General features: G+C 53.1%; 6 protein-coding genes across 6 annotated transcripts; 2 read left to right on the top strand and 4 right to left on the bottom strand.

Annotated features, from left to right (window-relative positions):
• Nucleotides 1-1314: 1314 nt before the first annotated feature.
• On the bottom strand, nucleotides 1315-2305 carry AYO21_06135 (hypothetical protein; the record flags this gene model as incomplete). Its single annotated transcript, XM_022656099.1, has 4 exons — nucleotides 1315-1574; nucleotides 1631-2088; nucleotides 2146-2194; nucleotides 2260-2305. 4 exons carry the CDS (start codon nucleotides 2303-2305, stop codon nucleotides 1315-1317), a joined length of 813 nt encoding a protein of 270 aa, XP_022511619.1.
• A 2072-nt stretch (nucleotides 2306-4377) lies between these two features.
• Nucleotides 4378-6431, top strand: AYO21_06134 (hypothetical protein; the record flags this gene model as incomplete). Its single annotated transcript, XM_022656098.1, has 2 exons — nucleotides 4378-4608; nucleotides 4662-6431. 2 exons carry the CDS (start codon nucleotides 4378-4380, stop codon nucleotides 6429-6431), a joined length of 2001 nt encoding a protein of 666 aa, XP_022511618.1.
• Nucleotides 6432-8038: 1607 nt separating this feature from the next.
• Nucleotides 8039-11387, bottom strand: AYO21_06133 (hypothetical protein; the record flags this gene model as incomplete). Its single annotated transcript, XM_022656097.1, has 6 exons — nucleotides 8039-8299; nucleotides 8377-9734; nucleotides 9798-10236; nucleotides 10288-10421; nucleotides 10478-10496; nucleotides 10578-11387. The coding sequence occupies 6 exons, from the start codon at nucleotides 11385-11387 to the stop codon at nucleotides 8039-8041; spliced, it is 3021 nt and encodes a 1006-aa protein (XP_022511617.1).
• Nucleotides 11388-13178: 1791 nt separating this feature from the next.
• AYO21_06132 (hypothetical protein) lies at nucleotides 13179-15139 on the bottom strand (the record flags this gene model as incomplete). Its single annotated transcript, XM_022656096.1, has 2 exons — nucleotides 13179-13428; nucleotides 13485-15139. The coding sequence occupies 2 exons, from the start codon at nucleotides 15137-15139 to the stop codon at nucleotides 13179-13181; spliced, it is 1905 nt and encodes a 634-aa protein (XP_022511616.1).
• Nucleotides 15140-17196: 2057 nt separating this feature from the next.
• AYO21_06131 (hypothetical protein) lies at nucleotides 17197-18471 on the top strand (the record flags this gene model as incomplete). The annotated part of the gene is made up of 1 exon (XM_022656095.1): nucleotides 17197-18471. One exon carries the CDS (start codon nucleotides 17197-17199, stop codon nucleotides 18469-18471), a length of 1275 nt encoding a protein of 424 aa, XP_022511615.1.
• A 494-nt stretch (nucleotides 18472-18965) lies between these two features.
• Nucleotides 18966-21009, bottom strand: AYO21_06130 (hypothetical protein; the record flags this gene model as incomplete). The annotated part of the gene is made up of 3 exons (XM_022656094.1): nucleotides 18966-19180; nucleotides 19269-19500; nucleotides 19663-21009. 3 exons carry the CDS (start codon nucleotides 21007-21009, stop codon nucleotides 18966-18968), a joined length of 1794 nt encoding a protein of 597 aa, XP_022511614.1.
• Nucleotides 21010-21482: the final 473 nt, after the last annotated feature.

Here is a 21482-nt window from a genome sequence, read left to right as displayed (position 1 = left end):
GAGAGGAAACAGACACTTATTCCCCGAAAAACACTTTTCTATTACACGCTTACTTTTCAGAAAGACTACACATTACGAGGCAATCACGCAAAAAGGGCTTCTTCACAAAGGGCGGAAGATGGGAGAGGGATGCATAGGAATCCAGACACCGGCACAAGAAAGAGCAACACAGGGTCATGCATGTTTTCAGTGGAGACGGAGAGGGTGCTTTGATGAGAGTCATTCTTGTCTTATTAATACATTCATATGCTACGCTACGGCCGACCAAAAAATGGGGCATATTTGTTATTTTGTATTTTTGTCACGGTCTGTCTCATACTGGCATTCAGGCATTCAAGGGATGGGGCCAGACAAGCGCAGGGCAGGGCAGGGGATTGATTGATTACCTGCGGTCTTCGTCATAGTCATGAGGGAGCAAGCAAATCTTTGCCCTGGAGGGACTTTTTTCGAGGGGATATTTCCCATTATCCGTTCTTCGTCGTTTACATTTACATTTGCGGCAGACAACTTCAGTATGGCAGGGCAGTAGAAAAAAAAAAGACATGGTGGGCATTCCATCAATGTCAAACCCGATCGTCTGTTATGTACGTTCTGCTTCCTCATATTGAGCTCCTACTAGGTACTAGGTCTCTCAAAAGATATCAACAACCCACAATACACGGCACAAAACAAAAACAACATAATACATATCAAAAGTGTACATCGCTAAACATCTTCAAAACTCACATTTTCGGCCTCGCGGCCTCCCACCCGTCTTACCTGGATATCTCTATTCTCCCCCCCAAGGAATACACCTCGTATTGATTAGAACATTGACTGTCGACCCCTGCTCGCTCCCTTAATGCGAACAGTCCTGTCTGCCTTCTTTCCTCAGCGTCTGTCGATCCTTCCACCTTCAGTCAGGCACGAAAGTACTGGTAATCTGCTTCATGGTTCTGGGCAAAACCATAGAGCTCGTGCACGTGCCTCCGAAAACCAGTGATTTGTCAAGGTCCAGCGTGCCTTCATGATGAGTGACGAAGACAATCATGCTGGCACGGTCTCCCAGCAGTGACTATCACTGTCATGGCTGGGAATCCTGGGAGCAAACCCCACAATGCTCGCTGCTGACTGGCGATGGTGTCTTGCCTCAGATCGTTCGCTGAGTCGATATATGTGGTAGACCCTCCCTCTGCTAGAAGAGTCCAACCACTAAAAAGTGTGGTGAGAAAGCCCCCTTTGATGTAATTTTACAACCCCAACACAAGCCATATAGATGAGGTGGCCCGCCTTGTTGTACAAGCCCGAAGTTTCTCATGTATCTCAACTCAACAGTCAACCTCGGCAGCAGAATATTTTCTTCCACCAAGGGACGTTAACGTTGTCATCGTCGAATCCTGATTTCTCCGTCGGTGGCAGAGGATTGGGCAGGGATGGCTGCCGGGCTGGTTGCATAGAGCCTGGCATCTGGTAAGATGCTCCAGCACCGCTGACGTTAGGAGTATGGCCCTTGGAGGCAAATGGGACTTGATGGGTCAGTGAGCCGGCACCTGCACCGTGTTGTCTTCTTGCCTCAACCACTCTGCGCACGATGACTGTTCATTGAGATTAGCACCAGCTGTTGATGAGCGGAAGAGCAGCCTCGACTTACGGGCAAAGGTCTCCTCGATGTTCACCATCTCTCGGGCGCTTGTTTCCATGAAGCCACAATTTCTGCTCTTGGCCCATTCCCAGCCGACCTTGCTGCTGACGACTCTGGCATCTTTAAGATCACATTTGTTGCCGGCGACAATCTTGATTGGAGGGAATTTCCATCCATCCTCCCTCCTGCCGCGGACCTTGGCACCCTTCTCACGGAGTAAGCGGGCATTCTCCTCCACTCTGTTCTCAGCTTCAATGTCAATCATGTCGAGGAACCACGACAGCCCATCGAGAGAAGCGGCATTGGTGATATCATAAACCAGAAGAAAAGCATCAGACTGGAGGTTGGAGGCAGCCCACAAACTCCGATATTCTTCTTGGCCGGCTGTGTCAGTGAGTGAGAGATAGTAGTTTAAGCCGTCCACTGTTCGAGTCACCGAATACGAGTCCTCGATAGTCGGATCGTATCTGCACAGAGTTAGCAGGAGTATCCTTTCCGGCTTGGAGAACGAGGGGGGCACGTACTCGGAAGTCCATTGCGATCGGACCAGGCGCAATGTAATAGACGATTTACCTGCAAAGGGAAAGCATCAGCGGAACATATTACTTTCGCCAGCGGCACGCAGAAGATAAACATACCACAACCTCCATCACCGCATATGGTGATGGAAATCTTGTCCGCCATGGTCGAGTATTCGAACTGGGGAATTACTGAAAAAGTCCCCTTCTTGGAGTGGAAAGATTTGTGAAGCTCGTATAAGAGGCCCTGAGACTATAGCTGACGGGATTGTTCTCTCACAAAAAAGACAGAGTCTCGGAGATGCTGGGGGCAAGCTTTATTATGGCCGAGGGACAATCCGAAAGTAAAAGGGATTGCGCACGGACGCGATCTGTAAACAAGTCCGAGGTCTATATGCGCCTCTATCCCTGCGATTTGGTTCTGTACTGAGAGGCTTTCTTTATTGGTGTCAAAAGGGGGGAGAGCGCTGCCGCAGACACGGCCCGAGGGTTCAGGAGGTCGAGGGAGGATTCGCAGGAGTATCGCCAGAACTCGGGACCAGCACGTCGAGAGTCTGCAATAGTCGGAAGTGAAGTGGGAGGCAATTTAATACTGGACCGAAGAGGTCGAGGGGTGCAGGCAGGTGCTCCTAGCAGTGGGATGGAGTGGGCGCAAAGGTGCAGGAGGCCGCTGCGAGGATGGATCGTGGGATGTTGATATTGACGAATTTGACCACTATGGGTAGGGACAAGGTCGCACTGGATGATATAAGAGGCGTCAGGTCTTGTGTCTATCGGAAGTGACAAAGGTCTTGGGACGTGTGATCTAGGAGAGGGGAACTGTGAGGATAGAAATGTATGGTTGGAAGTGTTGAAGCAGGAAGTGTGAGAGACGAGGTTCAGGAAGGCTGGATTTGCGACCAGGGGGGGTTTGGTGAAGCCTGGCAGCCACACGCGCCCACACGCCCACACACCCACCCACCCAGGGTCTTTTCCGGTATGTCCCTACTCCATTCGACTCCAAACATTGGGTGACGGCGTCCAATTGTGGGACAGGACTAGAGCCTCTCCAGTTCAAGACTCGGTCGATTGGGTACCAGAAGGACGGTGATCAGATGTCGAGTCAGTCGAGGTGATGAAATGATGGTCTGTTTTCCATCATGATCTCTCGCAGTGTCAGCATCAACGAGGCGGGCGGTTTGGACCGGGCAGAAGTGATGCTTTCAAGCGAGATGGGAGAGTTACATGGGCAGGGGAAAAGGGACAAAAAAGTTCGAGGAGGGACGAAAGCTTGCCGGGGATGCAAGAGGGACGAAGAAGGGGGGAGATGATTGAAACACCGACTGGGCGGAACGGCCGTTAGGAAAGAGGCCAAAGGAAGTGTGGGACTAGGGGGAGTAGCCAATGGGCAATCAATGGGCCGGGGAATAGGGAAGCCACCACGCCTAGCATTTAGCCTACGGGTGCCTAGGAAGCCTAGCAAGCACCAGAAGCACCAGAAGCTAGCTAAGAAGGTAACTAAGGAACCCTCTAGAGCCCCCAAGGGCCCTTACAAGTTCAGGGCAGCCAGTTGGGCAGCAAAGGTGTGAAGTAACCACTGTCGATCATTCTTGTTCTCCCAGAGTCGATCCCCTCACCTTTCTCGCCTTCTCGTTTTCTCGCTTCCTTGCCCTAACAAACTTCTCCAGCCATCGCTCGCACACACACACGCACACATGCCGCCCAATTCTCTCTCGCCGGTGAATGCCGCCCGATGACTCCCTCCCTTCCTCCCTCCCGAGATCGCCGTACAGCCCCCCTCAGCCTCGTGCGTTATGTAAGCCCACGCATGTTGATCAGGCCGCCTCTTGCGCTCAGGCTTCAGGCCTCCGCAGCGGCCACACGGATACGACAAATATAGCCACCCCCAGACTCTTTTCGTCGGTGCCTGTACACAATGCAAGGAAACATCTCGCATGCACACTCTGTTAAGGCCTCGTCATGTCACCTACGCGCCGCTGGTTGCGCTCGCAGCTCAGGACCACCCTCCGAACCATATCGCCCCCACCATTACCAAGAAGAGAGACTCGCCATTGTGTGGCTGATGTTGTTGATGAGCGTGTTCTGTGAATTTGCCCCCGTGCCGGGATGGTGCAGATGGTGCTATTCGAAGGCCTTAGGATTCAGGCCCGTCGATATATACCATCGAGTATGGGTCACCACTGTTCGCCCTTGGAATTAGGAATGTGACCTGTTTACGACCGACTCGACGACGTTGAAATGGAAGTAACTTTCAGCAGCCAGTCCAGCACGCAGAGCCGACTGATATCTGACATAACACCCTCAAAAGATCCCGCAAAACCACCATCATGGTGGAACCGGATGAGCTTGGACAATTGGCTGTGGGAATTGTCAGCAGCGTTGCTATGTATCTGCATCCTCATTGCCATTGTTGCCATTCTCCTTGTATACGACAACCGCGCTGTTCCAGATCTCCCAGAGGGCCTGACGGTGAGTCCTCGGGCGCTTGTCAAAGGTTGAGAGATTCTAATGTCTATTGCCAGATCAACGCAATAATATCCCTCCTTGCGGGCTTTGCAAAGGCTGCTCTACTAGCGGTACTAGCTTCGGCCATTCGACAGGAGAAATGGCTGTGGTTCATCGGAAAACCACGGCCACTCAACACCGTCGACGCTTTCGAGGAAGCCAGCCGTGGCCCTTATGGTTCAACTCTCCTCATTCTCAGTCGTCAAGGCAGTCTTCAGGCACTAGTCGCTGCATTGGTCACCGTCCTGGCTCTCGGCTTCGAGCCATTTCTACAGCAAGTTCTGAACACTGTAGTGCGCGACAGCCCTGTCCCATCGCAACCTGCCTCGATCCGCGCCCCGACCTCGTACAATGAATCGGTGATTGGAAATCTAGGTGGTTCAGGCCTGTCATTGAATGCTTTGATCGGAGCGTTTGGAGGGGCATCAGGCGCCATACCGAATCCTGTTTGCCCCAGTGGGAATTGCACATGGCCAGTGTACAACACTCTTGCATTGTGCACCATGTGTACAGACATGACCAGCAAAGTCAAACTCGGGAGAGACGCGTACAACATCAACTTGACCTCCCATTTCGAGGAGTTCTCTCAGAGCAATCGGACGTCTTCCTCCACCACCTGGTCACCAACTTATTCCTTCCCGCACGGAAATCCCGTTAACGTCTCGGTAGCTCTTGACCTGTCTTTGGCGAGCAGCGTGCAGTGGTTTGTCACCTATCCACGCCGGGTGGTGTGGCCACTGAATATTGACCCTACGCCGGACAGCCACTGGGGTAAGAGCTGGGACAATAAATCATATGCTGGCATCTCTTCTCCTCTGTTTGCCATGGGCTATCTCGACATCAACACAACCTCCTCCTTCGACCAACTGGTCGTCCAATCTGCCACGGAATGTGCGTTTACACCGTGTGTCCGTACTATGGACACTGCGGTCCGCTCCGGCACGACCATCTCACATGCGACAACCACAGATTACGGCACCATTATCATCAGTCAGAACCAACCCGATGGGCGCATTTTGACTGGCTGGGAGGCAGAAGTGAACGATACGAGTTATTTCGTCTATGATTCCGGCAATGATGATTCTCAAGGTCGAGCATTCTTGCTTATTCAAGCCCTCCGGATAGCGCTCGAGGGAAATACCACTTACAGTTACGGCGGGTACTGGTACCCGGACCCTGCTCAACAGGGGGACATTTACAATTTCTCCTCGACGGGCTTCGACCAGAACTCGGGGCCGTGGAGCTCTGCGGGTCAGCAGGCGATCGACGGCAACGGCAATTTCAGCGACGTCGCGGATAGTGTTGGGCGGGCAGTGACGGGTCGTTTCCAGCAGCTACAAGAAACCGTGGCCACTGGGACGACTCTGCACAACCAGGCGGTGATAGTGGTCCGCTGGCCGTGGATCAGCTATCCCCTGGCGCTTGTCGTGCTCGGGCTGACCGGGCTGTTCCTGACGATGTTCTCCACACACCGCAACCACATGCCAGTATGGAAGGAGTCGACCCTCCCTCTTCTTTTCCGGTACAGTTCACCAGTCGAGTTGCAGCAAGGCCATAGCACTCCACTAGGAGGTCTGACACCTCCGCCCGGCACGACCTTTTCGTTTGCAAACACCATCCCAGGTCCTGATTCGAACAAGGTGAGCTCGATTATCGCCCAGGCCTCAGCGGAGCAAGTGCAGCTGCGTCGCCGGGACTCGTTCTGGGTTCTGGACTCGGATCCCCTGCCACTGCAAAGCAGCAGGGACGGTATGTCGAGCCAGCGGACCGTCTGGCATCGAGTATAGAGATGGTAAGAATGCATGGGAGTGGAGGGGGCATGGATTGACAGCACAGCCAAATCTCCCGATGCATTTTGGTTTCTGTGTTTATTTCATATTGTCGTCTGTCAATTTCATATAGTTTTATTTCTGTCCCGTCTTTTCTCTTTCCCCCCGTGTCCGTGTCCGTTGCCCTGGGACTGCGTTTTCCATCGCCCGTCGTACTTGGACTATCAAGCCCCCGACTGTAGGAAGCGAGCCTCGTACCCAACGACCATTGTCAGGGTCCCCAACTCTCTCTCTTCCCCTTTCTGCGCGCACCACATACATACATGTATAAGATGTACCCTCTACCCACCCCCACACCAAAACACATGCGCAGGGAGGGAGAGAGGCCACTGGGCCGAAGAAGGATCATTACTTTCTTTACTTCGCAAGCCTAACCTCTGCAGTGTAGATATATACGACACAACACGACACGATGATGGACTTTTTGCTCTGTATCCTCTTGGTTTTCCCTAGATATCTACATATCTATTGGTCAAATCATATCATTTCTTGTCCATGTCCTGGCTACCTACCTCATCAGATTCCTCTGGGACAAGAAGAAGGTTTTAAAAAAAACCAGCGGAGGAGGAGGAGGAGGAGGAGGGGAGGCGGAGATATATTCTGATTTATATCAAATGGATAGGCAGCGTGCCAATATAGCAGTATATTGAAGCAGCATAGCGGACGTCGCGTGTCGCGTGTCGTGTATCAATTATATCGTGTATCATGTATCATGCATGCATGACAAAACAAGAAGAAGAACCTTGATCACATCTCGTTCTCGTTTACCGAGGACTCGGGATGAACAATCTGTTTTGCTTATCCGGCCAAAAAAACCAGGCCCCTGAGGGGGTTTGCACATACCCTCCTCCCCTTTTCTCCCTTTTGCCCAACGAATACCAATGGCATGTGGAACGTCTGTGGCAATGCATACATGCATGCACCTTTCACTGACAAGGTCAAGGTCAAGCCTGTCCGTCCGTCGCTGTTCATCTTTCATCTCCGCCAGAGCCTGGTCGACTCTGCATCCCGTCCCCGTCCCCGCTCCCTCAAATGAGCAATAATCTTTGGACGGCATATCTCATATTATATATAAGTCTTCGCGCCCAACGCCCGACCAAGCATTTGCATCATCATGAAACTTCGTAGCAGTCCGAGGTCCCAGCCCAAACTTAGGCTCGCAACATTGATTCGACGCATGTTATTCATTTATTCCTTCCTGTTGTGAACTGACCGGGGTATGATAGTGACAAGATTTCGAACCGAAGGTGACATAAGACATAAACGTCCAGATGGTCTCAACTCAACTAAAAGTCCCAACTGCCAAGCATGGTGAGTATATTTGAACCTGTGTCGGACGGACCGGATCGTAGCCCCTGCTTGGGACTCTCTGGTCCACGGAATTGCGTTCGTCAAAGCGTGAAAGTCCGTGGATAATTAACAACTCGAATATAGAGCCCCAACTCCGCGATAGCTCTTTTCGTGATACCAACTCCAATCCTGGGGTTGACAGTCTCGGCAGTTGTTTCTTTGGATTTATGAAAAGGGCGAGGCAAGGTTGACCGTCGACGACCTCTGGTCCATGGTCATGTCGGCAGAATACTTGGATGTGGAGGTTCATCGCCTTCTTCAATTTTCGGGGGCATCTGTCCTTTCCATTCATCTGCATTCTCTTCCCGCTTGGGCGTCCCGGATGAGGTCCCGATCGATTGGGTATGGCCACCATTGATTGTCTCAGAGCCTCCACCATTCTGAGCCTCGGGCTTGGTGGTCGGCCTAATCTGGGCAGGAGATTTGGAGCTTTTGTCACTTTGACCCGAAGGTTTGCGAGGTGATACTCGTCCATTCTGAATTTAGAAAAAAGTGTCAGCTGCATCTACCTTTCTGATCACGCCTCTGCACAGCAAGCGCAAAGATCACGTACCTGTTTGGCCCACCGGAGACCACAGCTGTTGCACAGATCACGGTTGCCGCTTGGACCCCGTCTCCATTCCGGTGTAACTCGCGTGTGACAGTTGGCACAATCCTTTTCAACCTGGCCGAGCCCCTTTCTCCTCTTGCGCTTCTTTTTGCGACTTAGCAGTGTTTGTAGGGCTTCAGCCAATGTCCGATTTTCATTCCGAATCTTCCTAAGTTCGTACTGCCAACTGGAGCTTCGGGTTGTTTTCAGTTCGTCAAAGATGTTGTCTTCCGAGGCCAGCGCCTCGTCTTGGTTGCCCAGACTCAAGGGGAGAGTGCCTGTTGATTGTAGAGAGCCGGGGTGTTCGACAGAATTCCTGCTAGATCCATCTAGGGTATTGCTAGACGATCGGATTGACGGACGTGACGCTGGAGTTGCAGACCCTGCCGATGCCCGGTCTGTTCTCGACGATGTTGCTGACACTGACCTCTGGTTCAGGAGTGCAGCACGCGTCATCTTCAGCAGGCGGGTCTGCGCAAGCAAAAAGGTGGGTTTGGTGCCTAACCGAGCGTCACCGGGATAGATTGTCGTTTGCGCGTGCAGAACCTGGCCTCGTCGATTCTGGAGATCATGTCTGAAGGTCACTTTCTCGCCTGTTCTTGCGAGTTCAAGCAAACGTAGGAGTTCCTTTTTCGAGTCTGGTCTCATCAACGCCTGCAAACTGGTCCCGACAAGGTCTTCAGGGAGTCGGTCCAGCATGACTCGAGAAGAGGAGGACACATGCAAGAACATTCCCGCCGTTGACATCTTGGACCACAGCTCGCTCTCGCCGAGGTTGCCATCCGTCAAGAGGTCAGCCCGATCCAAGGCATAGACTGGTCGCTCTCGTCCCGAAAGAATCATGAACTTCCTGCCCTTTCCCTGCTCAACGTAGAGGGTGCCGTGCGCCTCAAACCAGGTGTACCCGCTGAACTTCCTGCGGACCCGGTAAATCACGCTCATCGGCTCTCCAGGCGGCGTGTCTTTCAACTCTCTGGTGACTGCGATTATGTCGCTCGGATGACATATCGAGGATAAATTTACGCCAACAAGCTCAGCGGGATCGTACTCTAGGACTCTTCGACTTGCGGGAGATATGTAGAGGAACAGTCCCTTTAGTGAGAGGACATGCAAAACATCGTCGTTGTATTCCAGTAGCACCTTGTCCCGGACGCGTTTTGACACTTCCAAGTCACCACGCCCAAGAGTGGACAAGAGCTTGGACACCTCGTCCGGGGAGATTGTCTGGCCTATGTCTTGCAGCGTTTGACTTGGATCAGGAGGAGCAGGTAGATGATAGGCTGGCAGCGAGCTTCGGTTGTAGTTGATCTCATAAGTACCATCTGTTGAAAATATTAGCTCTTTTCCTTTTGTCTTCTTTGGTTATGCGTGGAAGAATGCCGTACCTGGGTTCTTTCCGGACACCGAATTTGGTTGCTCGACAAGATCGACCTGGAAACCCACGTAAAACTTATAATCTTCAGAATCAAATTGAATCGGAATCATGGTCAAGAGGTTCATGAACGGCTGCCCGCCTTTCCGATAATTGATCAGACTCAGTTGCGCTTCTGCCCTTTTGGCAATTTGGTTCTTGAGATAGAGGACCGAGTTGTTGTCTACATATTTTCGCTTGAGTCCCGACTGCACTCTTCCATCTGGTGACTGGAGGAAGCGACAATTTCGACCGAGGACTTCGTGTTTCGTATAGCCTGTCAGTCGTTCAAACATTTCTGAACAATAAACTATTGGCAGATCGTATTTCTCAATATCACAAACGACAAAGGCACAGGATAAATCAACGGGACCAATATTGATTTCGGGTCGTGCTCTAGTCGCAACGCGCATCTATGGCAAAAGTCAACGGGGTCTAGGACAACAATTTGAGTAGGAACTCACAAGAACTCCTAGCATGTCAAACCCGCTAGAGGAATAGGCATTGGGATATTTGGGATGTTGTAACGGGCCACCTGGTACTGGCGGCATATGTGGCAGAGACGGAGGGTTCATAGCCCTCAGAGTTTGATTAGCATCTATCAGATCGGGTCAGCATTTCACCATCAGATTTGCTCTTACAGCGTCACAGTACCTTTCGCGGGAAACCCCAACTGATTATCTATAGAGTGTCTTCTGTTTGCGTGATCCTGTATATGTATCGGAGAAGCCATGGTAGAGAGAGAGCCCGGTACCATGGGTGCAATGGAGGTTTGCCGTCGGAGGTGATGAGATGGGCCTGGGAAAGGTTCGTGCATGGAGGTCATGCCTTGAGCCATTGCTGCCATTGGGTTCGGAACGGCTGGACTCATTGAGCCACCGCCTGGATCATGGCTGACGGGTTGATAAGGGATTGAAAAACCTTGTTCAATTGGCGAGGCTGTGAAGAGGGTCTCTTGCATTGGGCCTGATTGCATGCCTGGAGCACTTGTGCCTCCAGCTAGACTGTCAAAATCCATCGCCATGTCCATACCCGGCGCAATGTAGGCGGCAGATGCTTCAAGAGGAACAGAGGTGCTCGGAACCATCACAGGAGAGAAGCTGTTGACAGCCGGCATCTGATCAAAATTGGTATTCATTTGGGAGAAACGGGTATTTAGGGACAGATCCTCCCTAGAACGGACTCTTCGTGGATCAAGGGATTTCGGCATCGACATGACATTGGGCGGGCCCATGGACATGCTGGGTTCGTTGGGGTTCGGATCGAATTGAAAATTGGCCAAGTCACTGTCTATGGCAGATGAAAACTCGAGCATCGACGCTCTGCGGGTATGATCGTGCGAGCCTTGTCGATACTGGGACTGATATGTGTTTCTTCGACGCATCAATTCATCATGATTTTGAATGATGATCTGCTGCAGGGTTTGCGCCTGGCCCAAAGCTGAGGCGTCCATATCACTGGGATCCATGCCACCCATACTGTCATCCTGCGTGTAGCCGTCCATTGTCTCCTGTGGATCCGTCCCGGAGTATGGCTGGCCGAAGAAGCTCGAGAACCCGTCCATGATTGACTGTCTCCTTCTCTTGTTCACCCTGTTCTAAGAGGCCTAGAACTACCCTCAGCGAGTATGTTCGGATGGAGGGGAACCGGTAGATTGTCGATGCGGCCGGTGGGAGCGACGAAGTACGGTTTAGCCTGGGAAGGCAAGACGAAACGGCAGCAGTTTGAGCGCTGGTGTGCGCAACATGCTTGCCGCAAGTGTTGTCCGATCGAAGGTGCGACGAGAAAGAGGCCGAGTAGATTGGTTCGAAGCGCGAGAAGAGCAAAAAGAGGTGGTAAAGATGAGAAAGCTTGGATGGTTGGTTCTCTAATGCTCACAGCAGAAAGTCGTGGGTTGCTAGTTGCTAGTTGACTGGGGACAATTACTTTAGATGGGATAGACGGAGCGGGCAGCAGCGCACGAACAGTGTCTCAAACGCCAGTCGGGAGAAGGGTGCTGCTGTACCGCGGGTTGCCAGTCACCAGTTCACCCAGTCACCAGCCGCAGACGCAAGCGAGGGATCAGGTGTGAGGGAAGGGCTTGAGCCTTGAGGAGGAAAGAGAGGAGGATGGCACAATGGGTCAATGCATTAATCGGCGGTGGTGGCGGATGACTACTCGTACTCAGTACAAGTCTGGCTTAGAGCCTGGGAAGAATCCACCCCCGATGAACTATCCATCATGGCGGACACGGACCTCATGGGGCGTAACCAGAAAAGTGTCGGGAATCATGCACGGGTGGATGCCCATAAGCCACACCTGACGATGGGAGGGAGAAATGTGCATCTCAAGAGCCCCAAGCCCATTAACCGCTGGCCGCCGCGCCTTTCTCTGATTAGTGGGCGAGGCGAGTTTGGGGGAGAGATTGCCGGGATGGCTGTTTACTCGTAACCTAAGGGGAAGGATAGGGGGGCTCATTTGCGTGAGTGGCCGTTTATTGGGGGCGTTTGACTGGGCGGTGACTGGGCATATGGGTACCTTCTCGTCCTCGTAGGCTGGCCCGTGGTCCCTAAAGTGTCCCCGTTGGAGGTGCCCAATCCAACACTGGCACTTCATGGGGATCGGCAAGCACGGCATGGGAACCTTGAAAGTCAAAAGATCAATGCCCTTTCGGCAGGCGTGTCGACCTCTGGGATTGGACGTCGTGGGGCATCTACTTGATCGACCTAGCCTGCTGGCCTCTCGATACTGTTGATCCTGTTGATCGTATCGCTCTTTGGGAACGGGTTGGCCAAAATATTTCTTTCTGTCAGTTCGGGTGGCTCAGTCTTGCCAGTCTCACTTTTAGCGTTTAGACCATGGGAATTTTCGCTTTTCCATGCCCTTCCCCTGTTGACCTTGGCCTGATCCCTGGCCATCTGCCATATCAAGATGCGCTATGACGTTTTCGTGCAAGATGCACCAGCACTAGCATCAAGCCACCACGCTGCAAGCCACTGCAGATGAAGGTTCCAAAAGGAAAAGGATTCAGAACCCCAAAAAGGCCAAAACCCTCTCCCCTTTTTTCTAAATCCACCTTGTAGGATATATCTGCATTAGGATTGACTCGATCAAAAGTGGTGTGATTCGTGGGTCTGACATGACATCCTCCATCACTGATGCTGATGGGCCGAATATTAAAAATACACAGCTCAGTGTTACAACAGCAAACCACCCTGGCTTCTTTCCCGACCCTGTGAATTGACGAAAACAAGTCCATACCCGCTGACCTCTACCATCGCTCCAATGCACATTGAATCTCTTTTCATGACACGTTCAATCCGCTGAGTAGGGAATCCCCAGTCCGTCTTTGTACTACAGTGCTGTTGTCCCACCGTCAACCAGGGTATGCAGTTGGCTTGGCCACCAGTGGCGCCATCTTCTCTCGCTGCAACTTCTCTCTCTCCATTTGTGCTCGGTCGTCCTTTGTGATTCGAGGCTTTCGAGTAACACCTCCTCCCCGGGATCCAGGCCCTCCACCCCTGCCAGAGGCTCTTTCGGAAGCCGCAGCGGCTACTCTGCCGCCACGAGAACCAGGACCACCACCCCGGCCTCGCCCGCGACCCCGCTTGATCGTGCCATCCGCCCTGTATTAATGTCAGTCAGTGCATTGTGGGGAATCTGGATCAACAGGTATACATACCTCTCAACAGCCGGCTTTTCCCCCTCTGGTACAAGCGGTCCACAATAGACAAAGAATCCATCCTTACTGGCCGCTGCTTGTGCTTCCCAGAGTAGCTCGCTGTCGTCCACGAAAGGATCGTCCTGGTCGTACTCCTCTACCTTTCTTCGCCGTCGACGTTTTGGGCCTGGGCCATCGGTGCCGCTGTTAGGTTGTTCTTGTCCGCCATTGACTCCAGACATCGCGACGTCTCCGTCGTTGTCGGAGTCACGCTCGATGTCCACGCTAAGGTCTTCATCGCCACTGTCTCCGGCTGACGTGCCTCCAAACTTGCTGCCAGATGCCGACCGTTCTAACGCTGCACCGGCAGCAGCAATCTTGGCCAGCCGTTCTTTTTGGGCAGCTTGACGAGGGTATAGGGCCGCAAACCCATATTTCTCTTCGGCCATACGGGCAAAGTTGATGACTCGATTACCAGGATCCTTCAAGTCAATATGCAGGACGATGTTGGGTCCTTTTTCTGAGTCTTTTGGCATATCGCTGCTCGAATCCCCACCAAAGAGACTGGCCGAGAGAAGTCCAGACCCAATTGGTGGTGGAGGCGGCTGCTCTTTAGCCCGAGCCGGCTTCGGGGACGTAGGGCGAGTGGACGCTTCCGATGGCACTTTTCGTGAAGAGGTGAGCTTTTTGGGTTGCCCTTGGTCTGACATGATGTGATCTACCTCCATCGCTGATGAGCCGTTGACTCTTGGCGACTCGGCCACCCTGCCATTGGTCTGACTGTGGGTAGGCTCCGTCTTCACCTGATGCGTAACCACGGTCGTAGCAGTCGAGGTGTCGGAATGCGGATGCGGATGGTGATCAATGATGCTGGAGATGGTTGGAGAGGTACTAGGGTTATCGGATCTTCTTGGAGGAGTAGCAGCGGGCCGTCCGAGAGGTGGAGCGGGAGGGTTGGTGTCGACAGGTCGCTGTACGGATCTGATGGGATCGTACATGCTAGTTGCGCGAGGAGGGGAGGAGTGAGAAGGAAGAGGAGGAGTCGGCGGCGGTGGTGGGGCGTGCTGTTTGCTCTCATATTCACGTGGTTTATATTCATAGATCCTCTGAGGGGATGTGCGGGCACGCAACGGTTGGTTGTGCATCGTGAGGCCAGATTCGGAAAACTTGGCGGCTTCATCTCGGCGGCTCTCGGTCGCATCTGGAGGGGAGAACTGAACTGGTTGGACCAGAGTAGAGGCCTGCAGACCTGCACTCTGGGACCGAGGCATGATGACGATGCTGCCTTGATCTGGCGGCTCTATTTTGGTTTTCTTGCGTACACCTGTAGCTGTGGGGGCTGTTCCACGGGGCTTACGAGGAACTCGCGGTTTCTTCTCTTCAGGCGTGTTGGGATCGCGCTTCTTTCGTGGTCTTTTGACAGGCTGCGCTGGTGGTGGTGCTGCGCCGTTGTCTTGGCGTGCACCTGCAGCTGTGGCTGGTGAGTTACTGACACCTGCACCGGGGCTCGGTTGGGTCTGTCGCGCGCTGCAGCTGTTTGCAACACCAAGATTGCCTGCTAGGCCTAAGTCGCGATGCGCAGGGTGATAATTCGGAGGTCCGGGAGTGCTCTCAGCATCGCTCGGGGGTGCGCTGGATAAGTCGTTAGATGAACTCCTGGTGTCACGCACTTCCATTTTCAGCTCTTCAGCCTCCACAATCAAGTGCACAACCGAAACCGCAGGCTCACACCCGCGCCATCAAAAGAAGCTCGGGAAGTTGGGAATTGCGTGTGCAGGTGACGGAGATGATTAGGAAAAGGCGATGATGTCGATGACCGGAATCACAATTGATGAATTATTGGAACCGACGATGATGAGGGTCAAAGAGTTGAACAATTAAAGAGTTGATAACTAGGACGTTATACAAAGAGACAATTTGAAGGACGGGGTTGGGCGGTGACGGTGATGGTGACGGGTGTGAATTTGACTGCACAACCTCAAAAGGGTTGTTGAAAACACCGGCTGGAATGGGAAATGTGTAAAGGCGGCTTAGCGGCGAGGATTTGCAATGGTGCAGTGGTGAATGCGGCGGATAGAGCGGACTAGGGAACTTCAAAATTAGAGAAGTAGCAGTGTAGCATGTCCTGGCGCAAAAATCACTCGGACCGATGTGCAAGAAGGTAAAAGAGGAGAGAAAAAGGTCGAGGAGGGAAAGGCTCAGAAGTGGGAAGATAGGAAGATATATGTATGAACCCCGGAGAACAAAACAGCTTACAGGGCTCTTGACAAAGGGTAAAAAAGATTGGGATGGCGAGGGGGGATGATGGGTCGCGAGATGAATGGGAAGGCAACAAAAACCCAGACGGACAGACTACAGCTTGTGACAGAAATGGGAAGAGTGGATAGCAAAACGTAAAATCACCACCCAGGCAGGCCAGGGCAGAGTTGGGAGGCTAGACCTGGGGGACTTGGACGGGTGTCGAGAAGTAGGCGGAAGCACGACGAGGAGGAACGGGGAAGAGACGAGAGAGGGAGAGAGGGGACCAGCAAACAACAGAGAAGCAGCGCATGCGGAAAGCAAGGGAGACCGGACCAGGTGAGAGAGAGTGAAATGAGTCTGGTGAGGCGTCGTGGGCGTGTAAGAGAAGACGAGGCCATTCGAGACTAGACCAGTGCAAAGACCACAGAGCAGCAAAAGGGTAAATGGGAAAAGTAGCAGTGATGGTGGTGACAGTGGTGGCAGTAGTCATGAGTCGTGGCAGACAAGGGCCATGGAAGGAAGATCTTCGACTAGGTGACTAGCTGGACTAGCTGGCTAGGAGTAGTAGCAGGAGCAGGTAAACTCGGTCACAGATGGTGGAGAGAGGGTTGGGTCTCGGTTCCTGGATAACGCAAGTAAATCGACAAAAAACTCTGAAAAATCCTAATGTAGAGAATCAATGGGGGGAACAAATGACGGGCAAAAGACAGTGGCTAACGGTGAGGCAAGGGGCTACGACTAGCCGGTCAGGCATCCTGTCATGACGATCACTTTATTGGCTTGTTGTGTCTTGTTCAACAGTGGTGAGGTGGCTTTCTAGCCCAAAACCGGAGTCCGCCTCAGTACGAGAAGTTCCAGTAGCTGATCTCCTTGACGTTTCATGAATTGATCCCACTCCCCGAAAACACCAAACACACTCGGTCACGCCGAAGACGACTACAAGTTCATCACTCCGCATAGTAGTGCCTCTGCCTCTGCAGTTTTACCTCCCACACCCTTGACAAGCCCTATCCACTTCCAACTACTCGTCGAACTCGATCCTCTCGGAAAAGAAAACCCCCAAGATCGGATACACCAGTTAGACCCACCTGGGGGCTTACCAGATCCTAGACCCCTGCTACGAAGTACAGACCTTGCAGCTAGTGGCTTGAGCCAAGTTCGGCTATTCCACTCCGCACCGCATGATCTGATATATCGTTGTCTCCCCTCATGAAGACTTCTGGCCAATGATATAGAGGATTTAGCATCATATCACCAGTCACCCCTAGAAAGATTGCAGTTGGCTCTGCGCCTTGAAAGAGCGAGGGTAGCACGCCGCACACTCCACAAAGCTGTGCCACATACGAGTACCTCGCCAAAAGAATGTCATTGGTCTGATTGACAACGCCTTTGGCTAGACCGCATTGAGGGTGAGCAGCTCTTCTAGTGTCGACTAATAACAAGCTCACCGAGGGGCACTGCGCGGCTGCGCCATCTACAACTTTTCTCCAACATGGCCATCCCAGGTCAACGGTTTGAATTAGATCTCGACGCAGATGAATTTACAATCAGGCCAGTTGACGTTGACGTTGACGATGACGAACGGACACCCCCGACCCGGCCTCCTGGCTTCAGCATCAAGGAGATCCAAGAGCACGATTCGGACTCTGTTCCTTCTGCCCCGTCGCTAAAATCCTCCAGAGCTGGCTTCCCCGAGCACAAACCACGCCGCAACGTGTCTGCTTTCAAACAAAGACAGCAGGCTGGAAAGGCGCCATCTCGTTCCTCCATTCCTACCACAGTCGAACCCTCAGACCAAGCCATCAGACATCATGTGGGCAAGAAGTATGGGATCGACATGGACCAGCAGCAGAAGGCCGATATCAGCGAGGAAAACAAGAGGCGGATAGCACAAATGTCGACAGAGGACATTGAGGAGGCTCGAGCCGAGCTAACACGAAATCTCAACCCTGCTTTTTTGGAGCGGCTACTCAAACGTGCTAATATTGAGGAAGATCAAGCCAATCAAAAGCTTTGGCCTGAGGGCGATGCGGAAGAGGAAGATGATAGCCGAAGATCTGGACAGAACGCCGTGACTGAGATGCCCATAGACGAAGATACTGTGGAACCTGAAAGATCCGCAGCGCCGCCTCCTCCCTCGACACATTTTCCCGTCCCTCCTCGGTCAGCAAACGACTATGTACCTCTAAACACTGACGGCGCCTCCTTCCTCGCCGATCTCAAAACACATTACTTTCCAGACACTCCCCACGACCCGTCATCGTTGAGCTGGCTACAGGACCCGACCGAGGAGGAGGACCAAGCGTCATTGTATAACCCTGAAAACGAATCATATCTAGCTTCTGCCCTCCGCTTCGGATTCAACGGCCGTCTGATCCCGCCAAAGGAGAGTTTGGAGCTCGACGTGAAAGAAGGGCTACACCATCACGGTGATGCCCCGAGCAGCGCCGGATACACTATACCAGAGCTCGCATTGCTTGCACGATCGACCTTGGCTAACCAGCGATGCATGGCTTATCAAACACTAGGTAGGATCCTGTACAGGCTGGGGAGGGGGAATTTTGGCGCCAGAGGCAGCGAACTCCAGGAAGCGCTCTGGTCGGTGATTGAGAAAGAGAGGCCGATAGAGGTCATGATGAGCGAGGCCAACCGTCAGTCGGGACATGCCAGTGCCAAAGCGCTTGCGGTCGAAGCGCTGTGGTTGTGGAGAAAAGGTGGCGGTGGTGATCGGGGGGTTTTGAAGCCCGGTCAGCGGCTGGCAAAATGACAGGTCTGTTGGGGAGCAATACGTGGTCGCGAGCATATGATATTACATCAAGGTCTATGGTGATTTTCATTTGGCGATAGATTAATTGCCGAGCTGAATGAGCATGGTAGGTGCAAAGATGATGCCTGGGGGGAGGCTTCAACCTGGGCAGGGAATTTTCCAAAAAGCTTTTGGCCGATGCGTACCCGTGCCCCTTTTTGCGAATTCGAGTTCGTCAATGCAAGCTGGAGGAATGTGACGACGAGCTTGCCTTTGCAGATACTTACAAAAGCGACGAGATGCGTAACGATATATGGATGAATACAAGGATGTACGTTTGATAGATCCTTTTACCTTTTTCGTGTCCAAGATTTGAGATTTCAATGCACATTTTAGATTCATATTCAGATACATATATATCTATCTAGTCTCTCTCCCCGCCTCGAGCCTCGCACGCCCACGCGCACTCTTACTCTCGGTCTGGCTCTCGCTCTCGGGCTTGCTTAACTACTGACTTACTTCTCGACATACCACGACAAATCGACCCCGTCCTCGAGCTCGTACTGCGTGAAGCCGTTGCCCATGAACCGGAAGCGGTTGGGCGAGCGGTACCGGATGTCAAAGTCCTCGGGGCGGATGCGCTCGACCATGTCGTGGAAGAGCATGGCGCTGCCGGCAAAGGTGGCCGTCACGCGCCCGTCGATCCGGTTGTTCTTGTACCAGGAGCGACCTGTCACATACCAAGGGTCAGGAGACATAACACGTAGACAGAGACAGACAGAGAAAGAGGGAGAGAGAGAGAGAGGGGAGAAACTCACAGTTCCCCGTCCACGTCAGCGTCTTCATAATCTCATCCCCGTACCGCACCAGCTCGTCCACGACCCGCTGGTGCGGCGCGACCGACGCAATGTCCTCGCGCGCCATCTTGCGCAGCCACTGGATCATCCACTCGGCCGTCCAGTCCAGGCTGTAGATGAGCGAGCCGTGGCCGATGGTGGCGTTGGGACCCATGAACATGAAGTAGTTGGGCATGTCGGGACAGGCCATGGACTAATTCGTACGCAACAGGTCAGTCAGGGAGTTCGTCGTCCAGTTTCCCTTTTGTTCTGGCGGGTGGGATGATAGAGAGAATTAGGGTTCTAAAGGGCGGAGATGGGATCGTCTTCCCCGAGATGATATTCTTCTTCCTTTCCGAGGGGAGAGAAAACTCACCAGATACGACTCAGGCTCGTCCTTCCACTTCTCTCCCAGTTCGATGCCGTTGCGCCCAACGACGGGAAACGGTGGCCGGTTGGAAACGTCAAAGCCCGTCGCGCAGATGACGACATCCAACTCGTAGTACTGACCGTCTTTGGTCTTGATGCCGCCTTGGTCGATGTAGTCGATGTGGCTCTGGGTGAGGTACACGTTGTCCCTGGTAAAAGACTCGAGGTAGCCGGCGCCCGGGGTGATTCTGCGGCAGCCGACCTCAAAGTCCGGGATGAGCATCTTGCACAGGCGCGGGTCGTGGTTCAGCTTGGCCGCCATCTGCGCCGTGGCAAAGGCCTTGATCTCCTCCTGCTGCTTGGAGCCCTTGCCGAAGATGCGGAACCCGCGGTTGACGTTCCCGATGATGAGCTTGCGGTACTTTTTGAGCTCCTCCGGGTTGCGGAACCGCTGCTTGTCCACCTCGCGGTACTCCGGGTTGTAGCTGGGGTCGTCGCTGCCCACGAGCTTCGCGGGCGTGTGGCGAGAGACGACCCACGTCGGCGACCGCTGGAAGCACGTCACCTTGGTGCCCTCCAGCTTGGCCATCTCCGGCAGAATCTGGATGGCGCTGCTTCCGTTCCCGATCAGGCCGATTCTCTTGTTGCGGTAGTCATATTCGTGATTCCAGCCGGCGCTGTGGACCTTGAGACCCTTGAAGCTGTGCAGTCCGGGAATGTCGGGCCACTTCCAGTGACTCAGGATGCCCCTGGCGGAGATCAGGACGTCGGCCCATTCTGTCCGATGGCCAGTGTCCTTGTGCCGCACCTCGAGCTTCCACTGAGCTTTGTCCTCGTCCCACTGGGCATGCTCGACGGTGGTGTTGAACTGGACGTCCCGATCCAGCTTCCACTCCTCGACCGTCTTCTGGAAATACTCCTTGATCTCGGGCCCCGTCGAGTAGAAATGCGACCACTCGGGGTTCGGGGCGAAGGGGAAGACGTAGATGTGGCTCGGCACGTCGCATTGCACGCCAGGGTAACTGTTTGCGATCCAGGTGCCGCCGGCGTTGGACTTGCTCTCGAAGATGGTGTGTTCGACGAGTGTGTCAAACTCTTTGGCGTAGGTGTATTGGAGCTTGTGGGCAAAGATCATGCCCGAGTAGCCCGCCCCGATGGTCACGACACGGAGCTTCTTGCTGGGCGTAAAGGCCGGCACATTATGCATCGGTATCGTGATCGAGTCTTGAGCACGGGAATGTCCATTGGCAACATCCGCGGCCCGAGGGGCTGAACCGTCATGGCTTCCATCTTGCTTGTCCGGCACCGGTGCTGAAGGGAGAGTGGTGGTGGTGGTTTCGCCAACAGATCCCATGTTGTTTCCTCGTATATAAGATCGCTGTGACAGACAAGTCAGGGAACTCTCAGGGATAGAACTCGAGGATAGTGATAACAGGCGAATCTGGTCAAATAAAAGCCCATCTTCAACGCGCGTTGGTCAATCTGCCGAACTGCCGGCTAATCGGTTGATGGTCATGATCGGTGTTGGAGAAAGTTGCGGAGTCTCTACCGTGGTTCATGTGGTAAAGGATGGAGAATGACAATGAGATTTTCGGTTCTGGTCCTTTCTGCGGCAATGAGGCTTCAGTCTTTACCGTGGCTGTTTATTCTAGGCAAGCAGGTGGATGGGGTCCCTCATCTAAAGGCCACAGTAAATGAGGCTGACTTACACATACATACAACTCTGACGGCTAGAAACTCCCCCTCTCTCATTGTTATATTACGAGTTGAATAATCTGACACAAGTACGCGGCAGCCTCATCATTTATCCACGTCTCATGGATCCAA

Source organism: Fonsecaea monophora, assembly GCF_001642475.1.
Source record: "Fonsecaea monophora strain CBS 269.37 chromosome Unknown Scaff41, whole genome shotgun sequence".
NCBI classification, from domain to species: Eukaryota; Fungi; Ascomycota; class Eurotiomycetes; order Chaetothyriales; family Herpotrichiellaceae; genus Fonsecaea; species Fonsecaea monophora.
The sequence above is the reverse complement of the archived record's forward strand: the minus strand, read 5'-3'. Positions and strand labels throughout refer to the sequence as shown.